This window comes from Molothrus aeneus, chromosome 5 (assembly GCF_037042795.1).
Source record: "Molothrus aeneus isolate 106 chromosome 5, BPBGC_Maene_1.0, whole genome shotgun sequence".
In the NCBI taxonomy this organism is placed as follows: Eukaryota; Metazoa; Chordata; class Aves; order Passeriformes; family Icteridae; genus Molothrus; species Molothrus aeneus.
Window position 1 is genome coordinate 25,524,806 of NC_089650.1, and position 17,438 is coordinate 25,542,243.

General features: G+C 37.9%; 1 protein-coding gene across 5 annotated transcripts in view; it reads left to right on the plus strand.

Annotated features, from left to right (window-relative positions):
• The window catches only part of NR2C1 (nuclear receptor subfamily 2 group C member 1), a 47,415-nt gene extending 34,937 nt beyond the window's left edge, over positions 1–12,478 (plus strand). For all 5 annotated transcript variants that reach the window (XM_066549607.1, XM_066549606.1, XM_066549605.1 and 2 more), the window contains 6 exons: positions 1,246–1,408; positions 2,784–2,905; positions 5,923–6,062; positions 7,561–7,698; positions 11,310–11,415; positions 11,922–12,478. In XM_066549607.1, coding sequence (XP_066405704.1) covers positions 1,246–1,408; positions 2,784–2,905; positions 5,923–6,062; positions 7,561–7,698; positions 11,310–11,415; positions 11,922–12,096 — 844 coding nt within the window. In that variant the 3' untranslated portion in view covers positions 12,097–12,478. The remainder of the gene's footprint in view (positions 1–1,245; positions 1,409–2,783; positions 2,906–5,922; positions 6,063–7,560; positions 7,699–11,309; positions 11,416–11,921) is intronic.
• The last annotated feature ends 4,960 nt before the right edge of the window (positions 12,479–17,438 follow it).

Sequence of the window (17,438 nt, forward strand, 5' to 3'; positions counted from 1 at the left end):
TCAGATCTTCTAGCAGGAGTCCATAGTATAGTTTCTAGAGCTGAGCCATGAATGCCTTCCCTTTGTGCCAACTTTGTGCATACCCGAGACAGAAGATGGCCCAGGTATGCCTGTATAGTCCACTTGGGTATGCCCCAGTCACCCTGGTGTTTATACCTCAAGGTACACAGGCTAGTGAGGACCAAAAAGGAGTTCATTGACCATCCCAAGCCTTGAGGCAGTGTCAGCAGCTCTTTCCCTGTGATATTTCATTTGGTTGTGCATAGTCATGTTAAACAGCTAGATTTTTTTTTTTTTAGCTTGTTAGTGAATTCATGTAGCTAGAGAGAGTGTGGGGGTAGAGAAGCTGGCCAAGTTCTACGCCAGATTTTGGAATTAAATCAGTGATTTTAGACTCTGTGGTAATAAACACGTCTATAAATTGAGAATGAGCACTACATACATCAGCTTTTGTAAAGTTTTCTGGCCTCAGTGCATAAGTTTTTTATGCAACACTGTATAGAAATGTTGCTGTTCCCAGGATTTGTCATCTGTCTGTAGGCAGTGATGAAGTCTGTATTTTTGATTGAAGGTGTGTCAGTTGTAGTTCTCAGGTGTATTTATGAGCAGAAAAACAACATGTGATAACAAGCAGCCAAATATTGAATAATACATCTGTGCTTGTCCTGACATGTGCCGTCTAGCATCTGTGCTTGTGAAAGCCAAGAGTCACTGCCATGCAGCAGAGGTTACTAAGGGTTGTATTGAAAGCATGGGAGTACTTTCTATTACATATTTTGAAGCAGTCTTTTCAAATTAAGTTGAAAAATCTAACTACAACTCATGACTTTAAAAAACCAAAAATCTTACTCTGTTTCTGCTTCATATCAATAAAGCCTGTACAATTTATACATGCACTAAGTGACTGTAACAGCAGTCTGGTGATCATGTCCTCAAAACACTCATGCCAGCACTCTCAGTGAACATCACTAAAGAGATCTTGAAAAGCAAACTGTGATTCAGCAGCACAACCAATATGTCAAAACTGTGAATTTGTTGGCAACTAGTGTAAACAGGATCTGCTGCTAATTTTTGTTTCAGAGTTCGATGGAATGTCAGGAAAAGCATGCCACCTGACTTTTATTTTCCAAATCTCACTCTTTGAAAAAGACTTCTATATACAGGTTTCAGACTTGTGCAGGTTCCTTTTAAACTGAAACGGTCTCTAAAATGAAATTTTCTTTTTGTTTGTTTGTGATATTACAGGGCATTTGATACTCTTGCAAAAGCATTAAATCCAGGAGAGAGTGCAGCATGCCAGAACTCTGAAAGTATTGACACCAGTGCACAGCTGCTTGGTGGAGAAACAAGCATGAACATTGTGGAAATAGAGGGGCCACTACTCAGTGATGCTCATGTAGCATTCAGGGTACTGAATACTTTCTTACTGTTGACTGCTTATAACTGTTTTGACATAGTGATGTACAATAATGATCTGGCTAAGCTTTATTTTGAATTTCTTAGAGGAGTATTTGTTCAGGTATTAGCATTAATTTCCAGTTAATAAACTGCTTTTGTTCGCTGGTTAATTCTTTGTTTGGGAGGAAGTCCTGCACTCTGCAGTGGTTTAGCTGCACTGGTTACTTACCTTAAAAATACTGGGTAAGCCATACAAAAGGATTTACATAGACAAAGTATTTGCATGAAGGAGAGTCAGCATTTCATTGCATGAAGCAGAATCAGCATCCACATTCTCACTTGAATGGGTGGATCTGATGCAATCTGCAGCTGGATTTTGAGACCTTTAAGTGTATCTGTCACTTTCTTGTTTTTGTAGATACCCTATTTTAGCATGCTAGTAATTGACTTAAATACAGTTGCTGTGTTAGTTAGCCATATATTTTCTGGATTTATTTCTCATTTTACAAGGTTGCAGGAATTCCTTCTATTTTTTTTCATCCTTTATATCCTTATTTTTCATAGATATAACAAAAGGCTTGGTCACCTGAAAACTCAGTAATAGGCATTTGGTTAAACTTTACCCCTCTTACAAGCATCTGTTTTGATCATTCAAACGAACATCTCTAATGCAAATGTCAGCATTTTCTTTAAAACTGCATTAGCCAGAACATTATATTAAAAAATATTAATTTCTGAAGACAGAATTACATGTTCTAAGCTATTTTGGGTCGAATCTCTGTCTTCACATACGCAGGTAACATCACTAATTTTACTTACTAACATTGTGAAGGGTCCTTTCTGATACATGTTGGTTATATTTTTTGTGAGAAGCTGTGTATTAGGTATTTTGCTCAAACATCAAAAGATTTCTTTTGTATTTCTTTGTAAAATATTAATTAAAAGTAAAATAAAAAAAGATTATTTGTGAACTAGGATTCTCACACACACATTCTCTCTCTCCAGGAGCTGTAACTCCTCTAATGTAAGCAACTTCATTCCAGTTACAATGATTCTTCTCTCTTACTCTTTGAGAATGTCTCAGAAGTCAAGTTTCAAGATTTTCTATTTCCAGTTGTCCCAGACATGAATCTCTATGAGCGAATCAATTTTTTGTCTTTTTTGTTGCTGTGTAGTTATTTAATATACAGAGTTTAATGGTGTGGTTAATAATGCAAAAGGGAGTCATTCAGTTTGGTTTGGATTATAGCATATTTTATTTTTTCATTTACAAGAAACTCAAAAGACTGATTTCTTCCTAAATGTATTATGAAGAAAGTAAAAGAACTCTTACACTTTCTTCTTTTTTTCCTACTTTTTTTTTCTTTTTTTTTCTTTTTTTGCAGCTCACCATGCCTTCTCCTATGCCTGATTATCTTAATGTTCACTATATTTGTGAGTCTGCCTCCAGGTTGCTTTTCTTGTCCATGCACTGGGCACGTTCCATTCCATCTTTCCAAGCTTTGGGGTAAGTGTTCCATTTATTCACTTACGTTGTGCATATGTGCTTTTGAATTTCTGGGTTTTGCTGGCTTCTTCAGAGACTTGTAAAAATATCAAACTACTAATTAAACCTGTTATAAATCTTAATTGTAAGGTAAATTTTCTGAATTAAAACTACTCCCAATTTGAGTCCAAATTCAGGACTTGGTTGGGTTTTGAAAGAAAAAGGAGCAGATTTAAAACAATCAAACGCCCTCACACTGCTGCTTCTTAAAATATTTTGAGAAAATAGGAATTTCTATCAGCTTTTTAATAGCTACAGCTCTATGCTTCATCCTGATGCTTATCAGGCAATCACCAAAAAGAAGCTCCTGTCTGAATCCCCCGAATTTTTATCCTTATAAGGTGAATTACTAGTAATAATCTTGCCTTTAATAACCTACGTGAAGAAAATGGTTTGCTAGATTGAGCAGACATTCAGAATGAAATTGTCTAGTTTCAGAAGATTTGCCAAAAATAATTGGCTCCTGTAACCATAAGGTAATTCTAACTGTTCTTTTTACAGTTTGTGTAACATCCTGCTTCTCCATCAGAATTCAGTGTATCACTTTAATACAATTTTGTAGTCCATTGCTGGTCATCATTTTAAAAAAAATGTCCACGCTGCATGGGAAAAACTGATTTATCCTATATTCAGAAGTAATTTTATGAAGATACATCAAACAAATAAAGATACTGTATCAGATCTGACACAAATGGTGAATAAATCGTGACAATTTGTTCTCATCTCAGTGTTTCTGTTTAATTCAACATCAAAATAGCGTGTGACTGTGGCAGCAAAGAGAATTCCTTTTTTAAAATGGGGGATTGTCCCCTTTTCTAGGAAAGCTGTCAAAAGCAGGATGATCTGTGATTACCATTTATGTTTACTCAGATGCTTCAGCCAAATTATTCTACACTTTTTAAGGAAAGATACTGCATTGTGTGTAATTAAGCCTTTGTGTTGGAGAAGGACAAAGGAATATTGTATAAAGTTAAAGAATAGTAGGGGTAAAAAAATAGGTAAGTATGATGTTTTGTTCTGGTAGAAATTGTTGACCTGCAGAATTACAAAATGCATAGCAAATAGACATAGTACATTATGTCAAAAGGTTTTTGTTACAGAGAGACAACTGCAAATTAGTACAAATTGGTATTCTAATAAAAATTGGGACTTGCTTCTTAAAAATAAAATGTAGTACAGAAGACCTCTCTCTCCAAAAAGATTTAGCAAGAAAAATCTGCACCTGCTCTTTTTATCTGTTATTTCACAAAATATTTTTCTGCTTAAAAAATGTGGAGGAGTAAGCTGCCATAATAGTGTTAATATTCACCTGTAATAGCATTTATAGACCCAGTCAAGATCATGGGCAACAGTATATAAATAACATAAATTCAATTTTTCTTTGAAGCACCTAAAATGCAAACTATTTTCAAGTGGAGATTTATTTGAAATTAATGCACCCTTTATAGTTGGAGTACATTATATCCTATAATTTTGGCTTTCAGAAGAGTGACTCATTTCACTTTTAAACTGAAGAGAAATTCATGGTGCATGATGAGTAATGGTTTTGTAAGGAAGATGGATAATTGTACCTAGGTTGTTTCCTCCTCAGGCAACATTCTCCTTTAGTCACAGCAGGATAGTTGCCTTTGACCTAATGATGTAGTTAATGATTCCAGATATTGATTAGCTCATCTTCCTGCATGGGCATCTTTGTTCTTAAGAGAGTTTCCTACTGAAACCGTACCAAGCTGGTAACAAGCTGGTTATGGTTTTGTGAGGCTGCTTAAGCAAAGTTAAGAACTGGCTCTGGTGTAACTTTGATCAGCCATAAAGATGCTGCAGTTGATATTTTTACCTACACACACGTATCAGGAGTAGCCAGTACACCCTATTTTCAATGGTGCTGAGCACGGTCCCTCCGATTATGTTAAAGGAGATGAACAAAGATGTGACAAATATGTGCAGAAGCTGCATGTACAGTATCATGTCTACCATAACAAGAACTTGATCAGAATGGAAATATTGTTCTCAGTAAGCTCTTTGTAATCCAGTTAAGGACAAGTCTGTGTTCACCAGTCTTTTGGCATCTTAGGATTGCACTAAATCATCAGAACTGTTCCTGAAGATTATATCTGCATTCTTCAAAAATCCATTCCACCGTATTTTTGTAGTTGAAATCCTAGCTTTAATATGCTTTTCTTCTTGGATAGATCTTGTACTTCTTTTAAATTTCCATTATTTGTATTCACTGGCTAAAACTGAAAAGTTGTACCTGAATTTGGCTCCTTTCTGGTGGGATTTGCTTTCTAAGGTACTGAGCTCTTGTTAAGCTCTGTGAGTTAGAGCTGCTTGGCATAACTAAAAGTTAGGTTACTAATATCAAAGTGGCTGAATATGAATTGATACATTTTATTTTAAGCTGCAGCAAATAAATCGTTATGACTGGTATTTATACTTTAAAGTCCGTATTTCAGACCTTATTCCAAACTTGAAAGGCATGCAGACAGTAGCAGCCAGGAAGCTCAGAAGTTTGATCACACATGTTCCATGTCACCTCTATCTTTAATTAAAAAATTATACCAACCTGTCAGTTTTCAAGTGGGAAAAAAACCCAAAACCCATGAGTCTGTTCTATGTCCACAATACAGGAACAGTGCAATCTTTTTTTGCCCATGCATACCAATGTTGTCCCAAATCCTAAGAAAGCTAGTATGATGGACACTGTGGCAGTTGTCATTTACTGTAACTTCAGCTTGCTTTTGTAATAGAAATCTGTCTCCTTTTAGGTCACTTAAACAAAAATATATTGCTTTATAAAAGTCACTTTATACAAGGTATTTTAATTCTAGCATGCAAATAAAAATGATGCAGAACTTCATTTTGGTGTTGGTTGTAATGATTGAATTAGATTGGTGTTTTATGAAGTGTTCTTCAGATTTAAAAAAATGTGTGAATGCAAATGGCTGGTTTTATTAAATTATTGTGCTTTTTAATAGACAGGATAACAGCATATCATTAGTAAAAGCCTGCTGGAATGAACTTTTTACGCTTGGTCTAGCACAATGCTCACAAGTTATGAATGTGGCAACGATCTTAGCTGCTTTTGTTAATCACCTTCAAGGCAGTTTACAACAAGGTAAGGTGTATACTGTGCACATTCCAGACTTGGGGAATTGATATTTTTTAAGCTTTGAAGTGCACAGAAGCTCGCTATTTATTCTTCAATTGTTATTGTAAATTTACTGTTTAAAGAATTTCATGTTAGTATTGAAACAAAAGGATACTAGCAACTACAGTCCCCAAGATAGAATATTTTAGCAGTTTTGCAAAAGTCAGCTATGGTAATATTTAACTCCAAATAAATTTCTTTTTTAATTTTTGTGTTTTGTATTGTCTAATAGTGTTCTGCTGTCTGTTAATATCATCAGCCCAAATTAGGAATATTTTGGGCAGCATCAGTGTTAAGAACACAGGAGTACTGTGAATATGATTCCTCTTTATGAAGGATACAAAGTAAAGAATGACCCACCTGTCCTTGTTCTTCATAGCTGTGACACAAAGCAGCTAAATGCCGACTTGGTGATACAGTTCCTTTAGATAACTTGGCTTGTTGACTTCCATGTATTAGTTTTAGTCTACGTGGAAGTCTTCAACAGATCTCCACTAAGTACACTTTGTTCCTTGGTAATCCTATGTCCTGCATCTTTGGCATATTTTTCATTTAAATGAAAGACATATCAGTTGGCCTCTTTTATGATAAGGTAATTAAAGAATTATTTCCAAGGGGTTTTTGTGATTTAAAAACATCCACAAGATCCTCCTGTAAATAACAATAGCTTAAAACAAATGGATCAAATAGTGAGATGTACTGGAACAGCTAACAAATCTGATTGTCTCTAGCAGATAAAAATGGAATCTGGAAATTTTAGTCTATGTAATATTAATGTATGTTTACCAGAAGGGTAAACATACATTGTAGTAACTAGCCATATTTTTATCATTATTAAAAATACATATTTCTGCCATTTAAACTGGGAATCCAGGTTGACTGCAAAGACCAGTTGTGCAGTCTGCCAGCTGCAGTATCTCCAAGAGATACCAAGTTTGTGGAGTCTAGAGACTCTAGTTGGATGGGTTGTGGGTTTTGGGGCTGCTTTGCTATTGCTGACTCAAGGGGAACAGCTCTGCACCAACACGTTCCCCTCAGTGTAAATCAGGGGAAGTGAATAGTACTCCTTTCCCAGCAGTGGCATGGTCTCTGACTAAACCACCCACAAAGCTGGACACGGTCTGATCCTTAGGCACAGAGCACAGGTCAGCATTAGCAGTGTAATGCTTTACTTACAAGTAGTTTCTTCCTTCCTTGGTCATTTCAAGCTCTAGCCCATGCCTCATAACTTGGAAGCATTAGCAGGAAGAGCCTAATTGGAAGAGGTGGAAAAAAAGAGAGTTAATACTCCCTAATTGCTGGTGTCAAGATTATTCAGACCTGATAGGAATTTTTACATGGCATAGATTTCCCATTGTTATTAGATTATTTGAATCTAATAAAAAATATTTTTTAAATTCCAATGTGAACACATTTTTGCACGCATGTTAACTTGGGAATTTTTCTTACGTGTGTCTTGATTTAGATAAGCTGCCAACAGACAGGGGAAGACTAGTAATGGAGCATGTCTTCAAATTGCAAGAGTTTTGTAACAGCATGGTTAAACTGTGTCTGGATGGGTATGAATATGCATATTTGAAAGCAATTGTCCTCTTCAGTCCCGGTAAGTAATTATTCCAAATGTTACATTTTAATCTGTGCTATTTATTTCTGCATACCTGTTTCATTATATGCAGTTACTGCCTCATTTGTTGAGCAATCTTGGAAGGTTTGTGAGGACTGTAGGAAGAGGAGGGTTAATTTTCTACTGTAAATAACTGAAGGTTGCTTTGGGGACTTTTTTTGCAGGGAGAGACTTGGATTCTTTTTATTTGTAGATTTTTATTCGTGGCTGTGCCACTTATGCTTTTGGCTGTTTTGGGTTTTTTTCTTTTCATTTATTTATTTATTGCTTTTAATTCTGTGCCTCCTTTCTGGAGTGCATTTTTTAAAGACCTGCAGTTTAATTTTCTGAAGTGTTGCTCTTACACATCCAGATCACATAGATTGAACTTGGGATTTTAATATATGAAAAACTATTTGGGCATCAGTTCTCACATTCAGAATTACAGAAACATCACCTCTCCTCCACACAGACAATGCATAAGCATTTTTGGCAAATGAGCACCACAAGCATTCACTTATGTTATTATTTCTGTCTTCTAAACAGTATTTGCTTAATGTACTCTCAGTAGCATTACTAAACATACATTAGAAAGTGAAGGTAATATAACTTTATTTCCCTTCTGGGTGATTAGTGTACAATAGGGAGGAAGAGTCCTCTGGTTATGGTAGGTACTTACTGAGTAATTACATTGTGTATCCCATATGCCTGGATGTAGAAAGATACAAAATTAATTTTCTTACTTGGAAGTTGCAGAATTAACTTCTCACAAAAGGCATTTAGGTATTGTATCAGCATCCTGCAGGCCTTAGATTTATCATTCAAAATTGGGATTTAATACAAAGCCAAATCAAGTCTTTTGATGAAAGAAAAATGTGCAAATCTCAAGCACTTCCTCTGTCTCCAAGAGTTTTTCACTCTCACATTTAGAAAGTGTCTTCAGTTACTCCATTTCACATTAGAATGTGTTAAAAGCACCAGCAGCTTCCTTAATCTTGTTGTTCTGCCTTTTGTAGATGCTGATGTCCTGTAGAAAAGATTGGAGTGGATGTTAAAATGCTCACAGAATCTTAATGACCCCTGTCAGTAGTGTAGGACATGGAGGAGATCTGGGTGTTTGGTTCTTGTCAGTTCTGTAGGTTTATTAGATCCAAGAAGAACTTTCTTTTTGCATTCAGTTGCAGTTCACCCTTACACAGAAAAATTATTTGAGGTGAGAAAAACTTTTAGAACTTGGACACTTCCAAAATGTAAATTTTAAGCAGGTTTTCTAATATATAGAATTCATATATTGTGAGGTTCTTGCTTTGCAGTTTCCCTCAGATTTGCATGATCTTTTCTATATCTACCTGTAAAATGGCAGCATCAGCAGGAATTCATGGTATTCATCAGTGTGCAAACAAAACCCTGCATATCTTACATTGTTACCTACATATATATATATAGCAGTAATGGAAGACTTCTGAGATGACAGACATTCATGCAAATAAAAAGTGGTATAAGTAGAGTCAGAACCCTTCAGGAAAGATGATAAATTTCCAGAGGAATTCCTATTGTGATATTTTTCTATTGTGGGTCACTAAGGAAAATCAGATTCTGGGTGTTTTACTCTAAGACATAATCCTGCTGTCAGTCCTTATGACAAGGAGAGTCTTGCATAGTGGTTCTGTGTGTTTGCTTGTACAGTTCACTCTAGCACTGCAACAGTTTCAGTTTCCTGATAAGCAGGACTCACCATTAAACCCACTAAGTTTAAACACAATGTTAAGCATGCTTGAAAATCTTTGCAGTTTTCCTTTTCTGCTGAAGATTGAACAGTTCCAAATACACCATTATTACAGAAGAGACCTTCTCTAAGTGGATGGTCAGAGGGTGTTTGCTGGTTTAATTTTAATAAATAATACTTGCAGGAGATACAATTCTCCTGCAAGTGTTCTTACCCCAAAATAATCCTTTTCATGGCATTCCTATACAAAGAACTGGTAGAGGTTACTTCAGGAAAGAAACAAAATTATGGGAGAATGCCTCAAGTCCATTTTTTTAGAATTATGTCCACTAGGATTTATGATAGAATCCTCTGGCCTGTGTGGAAAAATCAATCCTATAAGACACCAAAAAATACTTCTTGAGGAACCTTGCACTTGCAAAGTAGTATTTACCTATTTGTTTAGTCTGAAATTTGTGTCCTTCCAATTATATTTGACAACACAAAAGGTAGAAGAAAAAATACCTTGGAAAATACTCTAGTCCAGTCACATGATTGAGAGAAATTGTCTTTAGCTGATGTTTTCAAATTCACATTACTAATGAGTAGTTGCTTTAATGGCAATGTGTTGTCAAGACTCTTGATCCTTAAGCCATATAACAAAATCTTCCTACATGTGAAAGTCATCTTTGAGGTACCTTGAACAGAAGGGATGACCTGGCAATGACTCACAGGCCAGAAATAATAATTGCAGGGATTTTACTGCTGTGCTGCAGGATGGGGCTGGCCTGTGGATGCAGCAGAGCCCTAAGGTAAGAACCTCTGCTTTAGTAGGCCCTGGTGATTCAGCTGTGCCAAGCCAGCTGTTTGATTGCCACAAGGCAGCCTTGGACAAGGAGATTAGTGTAAAGGGTGTGCCAAGACAACTTGACATCTTTCTAAATGGCTGCAAGTGTACAAGCAGTGGTCTGCAAAGTACTCTTTCCAGAAGTTGACTTCTTGCTGTGTTCCTGACGTGCCTCTAAAAGCAGCAGCACAAAGTGCTGCATTTTGCATGTCAACTCTAACTCTTCACCTACATGATTTGTCATGCTAGTATGACAGTAAAATTTTTGCATTCAGATAGATAGATAATAAAATTACAGACCATGTAGAGAGTTCAGAATTACTACATAATAATTTCTGAGAATGACTTGGCAGTTAAGTTGATGTCCTTTCATTTTAGCAACGCTTACATTTTGAGTAAGTTCAAATCGCTGCTAAAAATTATGATTGGCACATTAGAAATTTTTGTACCAAATGGTTGAGAAAGAACAGTCTGCTACATACAAGCCTATCTGAATTCAACAAGCATTTGGACAATGCTCTCAGGCACATGGTGTGATTCTTGGGGTGTCCTGTGCAGGCCCAGGAGTTGGACTCAATGATACTGATGGGTCCCTTCTAACTCAGCATATTCTGTGATTCAATGTGTTTTGCACATGTCTTAGGAAACAGTTCACAGCTTTTTATTCTGCTTCTTTCACTGATCCTAATTTTATACTTCACGTTTCACCAAAATATTACTTGTGCATCCAGTGTTCCAGGAAGTGTCAGTGTGTTGAAACAATCCTGTTTTACTGCTCCACAGAGAACAGAATTGTATCATCAAGACTGACATAAACATTGTAAGCACTGAATTTATTTCAACTCTTTCAAATGTCTGAGTTTATTTATGGAAAGTTAAGTAAAATATAAACATAAAGAAAGAGAAATATAAGGAGGTAAAGTAGTGTTCACAACTAAAACTGAAGTTGCTGCAGCTACCACATAATTATTTCAGTATGTTGGCAACTGGATAGTCTGTATGGATGTTAGTTCATTTTCTGTAGAATGAGTATAACAAAGAAGAGGGGTTTTTTTTCAGATCACCCAGGTCTAGAAAATGTGGTACAGATTGAGAAATTTCAAGAAAAAGCTTACATGGAGTTCCAAGACTATGTAACAAAGGCGTATCCGGATGATACCTACAGGTCTGTAAACTTAGATGCTTACTTGATTGATTCTCTTTTCAGAATCACTGATTTGTACAGTTTTTCATGTAATAGATATATACATCTTCTTCTTACCTCATTAAAATTAAGGAATTACCTTTAGAGCACTTCAAATATTATGCATGTGATCAAACATATTATGTGTAGTATTTTTCATGTCATTATTACTTTCTAAAATTCAATATTCAAAATAAATATTAGTAGCATTCAATTTGAATTGCATCTATTTGGAATATTTCCTTATTTAGTCTCAAATCCAAACATACATAGTACACGTAGTTGACAGATATTTGCACATTACTGTTCATAAATTTAATGCTATTCTCATTTAAATATTTAAGCCTTTAATGAACTAGATATGGTAAACTTTGACCAGTAGTGTCCCCTTGTAATTTTTTTCTCTTCTTTTGCCAATAATATCATGGAGAACAACACCCAAATCTGTGATTTGCTGAGTAACACTTTTCACCAAATTTATTTTCCAGGCTATCTAGACTTCTACTGCGATTGCCTGCTCTCAGGCTGATGAGTGCTGCCATCACTGAGGAGCTGTTCTTCGCAGGACTGATTGGCAATGTTCAGATTGACAGCATCATCCCATACATTCTGAGAATGGAGACAGCAGACTACAACTCTCAGATCATAGGTCATGGTGTGTAAAAGGAGCAGTCCAGGATTCTGTACCATGGCAATCATGGTGATGTAAATGCATACCCTGTCTCCAAGAGATGGTCATAAGCCTTCCAGTGCACCTTTCCAAAGAAAGCTCATATTCCTCCTTTCCAGTACACTTGGGAAACGTGGTGGAGTGTATTAGGATATAGGATCCCTTCCTGTTCTTCATCTGTCTTCAAGGACTTGTAAATTAACTTGATATCTGAAGAAGGTCAAGAATTGTCCATCCTATTTTTGTAGGTAGACGGACTTGGAATATTTGTTTATGAAGTTCAGGCTTATGAGGAAACTGAAGAAGCTTTGATTGAACTAAGGTATCTCAACTTAGTTTGATGTTTTAGACAAATAAATTAACTTTCCTCTCTGAGCTTTGTTTTCAGTGTTTCGCTGCTAGTTCTTTTTCACGTATCAAATGAAAAATACATAATCAAACATCCTGAAAAGGCCAGTTTCCATACAGACAAGACCCAGCTTAGTTTTGGCTGTTATTTTGAAGAGTGATTTGTTTCCTGCTGAATTAAACACTGGATACCATACCCCAAGTGCAGGGAAATGGAAGACGTTCACATTTAAAAATATTCTGGTGCATTGATGGCCAAGTTCTATTCAGCTGCATTGATGCAGCTGATCAAAAGAGAAGCAGCACAGAGTCAGTAGTGACTGTTTTGCAGATGCAACAGAATACTATATTTTAACAATAATGTGGTAGACATCAACTGTTTTATACTATGAAAAACTAACAGAGAAGTGTATACTGCAGGCATTCAAAGACAGCATACTTCTGCTTTTTCTGGTCTCAGAGCTTTCTCACACTACCCCTCCCTCTTTAACACTCAGTGCCCAGTGATGGAGGCATTCTAGATGCCTCAAGTTATGTCCATGTCATTATTTTTTGTTACGGTTAGCCTTTGGCTATGTCATTCTCTTTTCCAGCCAGTCCTGTACGATTACTTTTCAAATTAGTTTGTCAAATCTAGTGTCCTTCCATATGGGAGCATAGCCTCTGCTGCTTTTCCTTTACTCATTAGAAATGGGTCTAGATACTCCATGCATGTTGCCTGAATCATACTCCATAGCTCCATCTAAGGATGAGTTTAAATGCTCTTCTGTCTTGAGGATGTGACTCACATGACAAGTAACACTGACATGTGGTTGCTTCTTGCTTCCTTTTGCAACAGGAAGTTATGCACCCCTGGCATGTTTATTTCCTGCTGCTTAAAATGAGAGAAGTATCCTAGTGAAAATGATGGTCTCTAGACATTAGCATTTAGGATTTTCTGAATCTTGGGTTAAGGCCAAGTTCTATTTAGCGTGACCCCTTTCTTTCTCTGGCAAAACTGAGTGAGGAAGAGCCTGACCCAATCAAGAAACACATGCCTGCACCAGAGATTGCCTAGCCAGAGGATCAGATTAAATGGAGGCCTTTGCCCACTCTGCAGTGGCAGTTCCAAGGCCACCCTAACGCCAAGAGACTACAAGATGAGGCTTGGGTTATAAAGTTCTTGAGTTCTGTAGTTTTTTCTCAGCATCTAAGGATCACCACCAGACAAAAAACCTGAGATCTGCCTCTGACCCTGAATTTCTGTGTTCTTCTCAATTCTACTGACTGAGCTGCTTGGATCTTTCTCTACCCTAGCTCCATAATCAGAGACTGTATCATAGAATCACGGGATCAGATGATGGTTGGGGTTGAAAGAGGCCTTAAAAATCATCTACTTCCAGCTGCCTCTAGGGACAGGGACATCTTCCGCTAAACCAGGTTGCTCAGAGCGCCACTCAACCTTGCATTGAATGCTTCCAGGATTGGGGCATTCACAGCTTCTCTGGACAAGCTGTTCCAGTCCCTCACCACCCTCACAGTAAAGAATTTCTTACTATCTAATCTAACCTGCTCTCTTTCAGTTTGAAGCCATTCCCCCTTGGCCTGTCACTACATGCTCTTTAACAAAAAGTCCCTCTCCATCTTTCTTGTAGGCTCCCTTCAGGTACTGGATGGCTGCAGTTGGGTCACCCTAAGCCTTCTCTTCTCCAGGTTGAACAATCTCAGTTCTCTCAGCCTTTCCTCATGGAAGAGCCCCAACAGCTCCATGGATGCAGCCCTGCAGGTGGGGTCTCACAGGAGCAGAGGGGCAGAATCCCCTCCCTTCTCTGCTGCCCACGCTGCTTTGGATGCAGCCCAGGACACCTTTGGCTTTCTGGGCTGGGAGTGCCATTGCTGGGTCATGTCCAGCCTCTCATCCACCTGCACCCACAAGTCCTTCTCAGCAGGGCTGTTGTCCATCTGTCCATCCCTCAGCCTGGATTGATACCGGGGGCTGCTCCAGGTGCAGCACCTTGCACTCAGTCCTATTAAACCTCATGAGATTCCATGGACCCATTTCTTGAGCTTGTCCAGGTCCCTTTGGATGGCATCCCATCCTTCAGGTGTGTCAATCACACCACTCAGCTTGGTGTCATCAGCAAATCTGCTGAGGGTGCACTCAACCTCTTCTTCTATGTCATTAACGAAGATGATTACACTGTGTTTATATGGACCCCACATGCCAGTGATGTCCCTTGGGATACTGAGCCACTGAACACTACCCTCTGGTTGTGACCATCCATCTTTCTTACTCATCCAACAGTCCACCCATCAAATCCATCTCTCCAGCTCAGAAAGAAGGATGTTGTGGAGGACCATACTACACAATTGGTCATATCCAATCCCTTAGATCAAAGCCCTTAGTGCTGAGGACCCCTGATGGCATGGAACAATGTGTGTGGGCCTTTGCTGTGCCTTTTCTGTGTTGGAACTGGCCATGGCAGCTGAGTTCTTCTCATGTTACACCTTTTGACGGTTCTATGGTTCAAGTTCTTTATCTGTTTCCTGGAAAACTGTATGAAAATGACTGTCCTGTACCTCAGGAGGCGTGCATCTCATCAGTGGATCATGTAAATTTGAAGGACTGTTGCTGCCAACCTGAGGTGCTTGTTCTCTCCCCACAAGTTAGAGGCCCATTTTTGATCTGTAGGACCAAGTTGCAGATTGGAGGTCGATCATTCTCCAGTTCAGCTCTCCTCAGAAATTCTGACTCTGCTTTCTAGTCCCTTGCTATCCCCAACCCGCTTCTGACCCTAGCAGGCACAGGAGATTTACAGTCCTCTACATTAAAAGTTTAAAGGAAATTGACAACATATTATTTATGAATATGCTGGAGATAGCTTTCCAGGCATTCCACTACTCTTGAAAGAGTTTTACTCTAATATTCTCCAGGTTTATGAAACCCAGGTAATAGTAAGATGAAAATAAAATCCTCTTTTCCTTTGTAATAAAGCACAGTATGCAAATCACTCTCACATCCTTGAAGAAATTTTCCACTCCATAGCTTGAGCCTCAGGTGTAATACGGAGTTCTTTGTTTAGAGTTGACAAAAAGGTTCAGCTGATGCAGCCTCTCATGTGGTACTGTCCAGCTTTGGAAACAGCTGAGAAAATATCAGGGTATCTACAGATGTAAATTTTTAGCAATTGAATCCCTCAGTTCAGCCATCTTTATTGCTCGAAGAGACCTTGAGAGATCTTTCAGTCCAGCCTTCCATGGGAGCAGGACCCCAGAAGAGACAAACTGTCTAGTACCCTGTCCAATCACATCTTGCAGTGATTGCTCTCAGCACGGGAAATGTCTATTAATCAAGATTGTCAAGACTTCTTAAGGAGAGTGGCCTTGGACCCATGTCAGCCACTTGCCTTAATAATCTAGGGTGGATTTCTTCTGAGCCTATGGATTTCTGTGGGTTGAGCCCTTGCAAGAGGCTGCAGACCAGCTCTTCACCTACTGGTGGGTCGACACATCCGTTGTTGTAGATACTTGATCCAGTGCTCTGCAGTCCAGCTGTGCTGGTAAAGATGTAAGAAGTAAGGAAGATACTGAGAAGCTCTGCCTTATCAGCATGACTAGTGAGTAGCTTCCCTGCCTAGTTAGGCAATGGCTCTGGATCTTCCCTGTGCTTCTGCTTACTACTCACATATCTGTAGAAACCTTTCTTGTTATTCTTGACATCTTTGGCCAATTTTAGTTCTGTCTGAGCCTTAGCATTCCTGCCCACATTTTTGCATGCCCTAGCAAGGTTTTTACTGTCCTTGATGGGTATTGAGCTGCCTTTCCATAGCTAGTATGTGTCTTTTGTTTGTTTGTTGGTTTGTTTGTTTTTTAATTTTAATTGGACCCTGTTTAGGAGGGGATGTCCTCAGAATCCGTTTTCTCTGGATTCCTGTCCTCTCTTTGTGCCCTAGTCTGTTTGAATGCAAGTTAACTTCAGTCACAGATGGACTGCAACTACCATGCACTGCTGGGTCAAGACTATGTGCTTAGATGTGTTAACTCATAAGCACAGAAACCTTGGTCATGTTTCACGAGGTTGTTTAAATTCAGGTGTTTGTATATTATGAGGGCCAAAAAAACCCCTGCATTTTATGATGTTGGATACCTCTGACATTTGGACTTCTAAAGAGCCAAAGTGCATACATACCACACATAGCAAACAGCTCTGGCTACTGGTAAGTGACCTTTTTTCCCCCCCAAAGTTTTACATTTTTATGATAATAAATTTTCAAGATTGATGTAAAGGTGGAATGCAGCTGATCTATGCTGCCTGCCAATTAACCTGTTTTGTCTTTATAATGATCTAAAAAATGCATCCCATACAGGAGGTTGTTGTTTCAGTGTTACTCACTTTGCTCAGCAGGATCTTAATTAATTATTTCAGATCATTTCATTAATCATTCTCAAACTATAAATTCATCCTTTTGATAAGGAATGAGGCATAATGGGGTTTTCTCAGGAATGGGAGCTTTAAAACAGGAAAACACAGGAATCAACATGTTTTTTCCTTATTCATCCATGTTAACCATTACAGTCCTCTTAAGAACAATGTAACAGCTCATGGAAAAACCAAACTGTGAAGTTCTGGTTTTGTTGTTTTGTTTGCTTTAAGATAACTGCTTCTAAGTTAAATGAAATATATCGCTACCTTCAGCTGAGATCCTTAGTGTTTCTAACAGTTATTTTTTATGATTGCATGATCTCACATTACCACCTGTGTGATTTATTGTCATTTATAGTATTATGAATTAATTCCTTGGTACTGAATGAGAGACTGGCTAATATTACTGGGTTCTGTCAGTACTACTGTCAATACAATAACTAAAATGTGAATATTGAAGCTTAATCCACCATGGATATTAAACTATTTCATCATTTTTCTGATTTCTTTTCAACTTTAAATTACTTGTCAACTTTTTGATCTTTATAAGCCTTGAGAGTTTTCAGAGCCTGTCAGGATTTAACC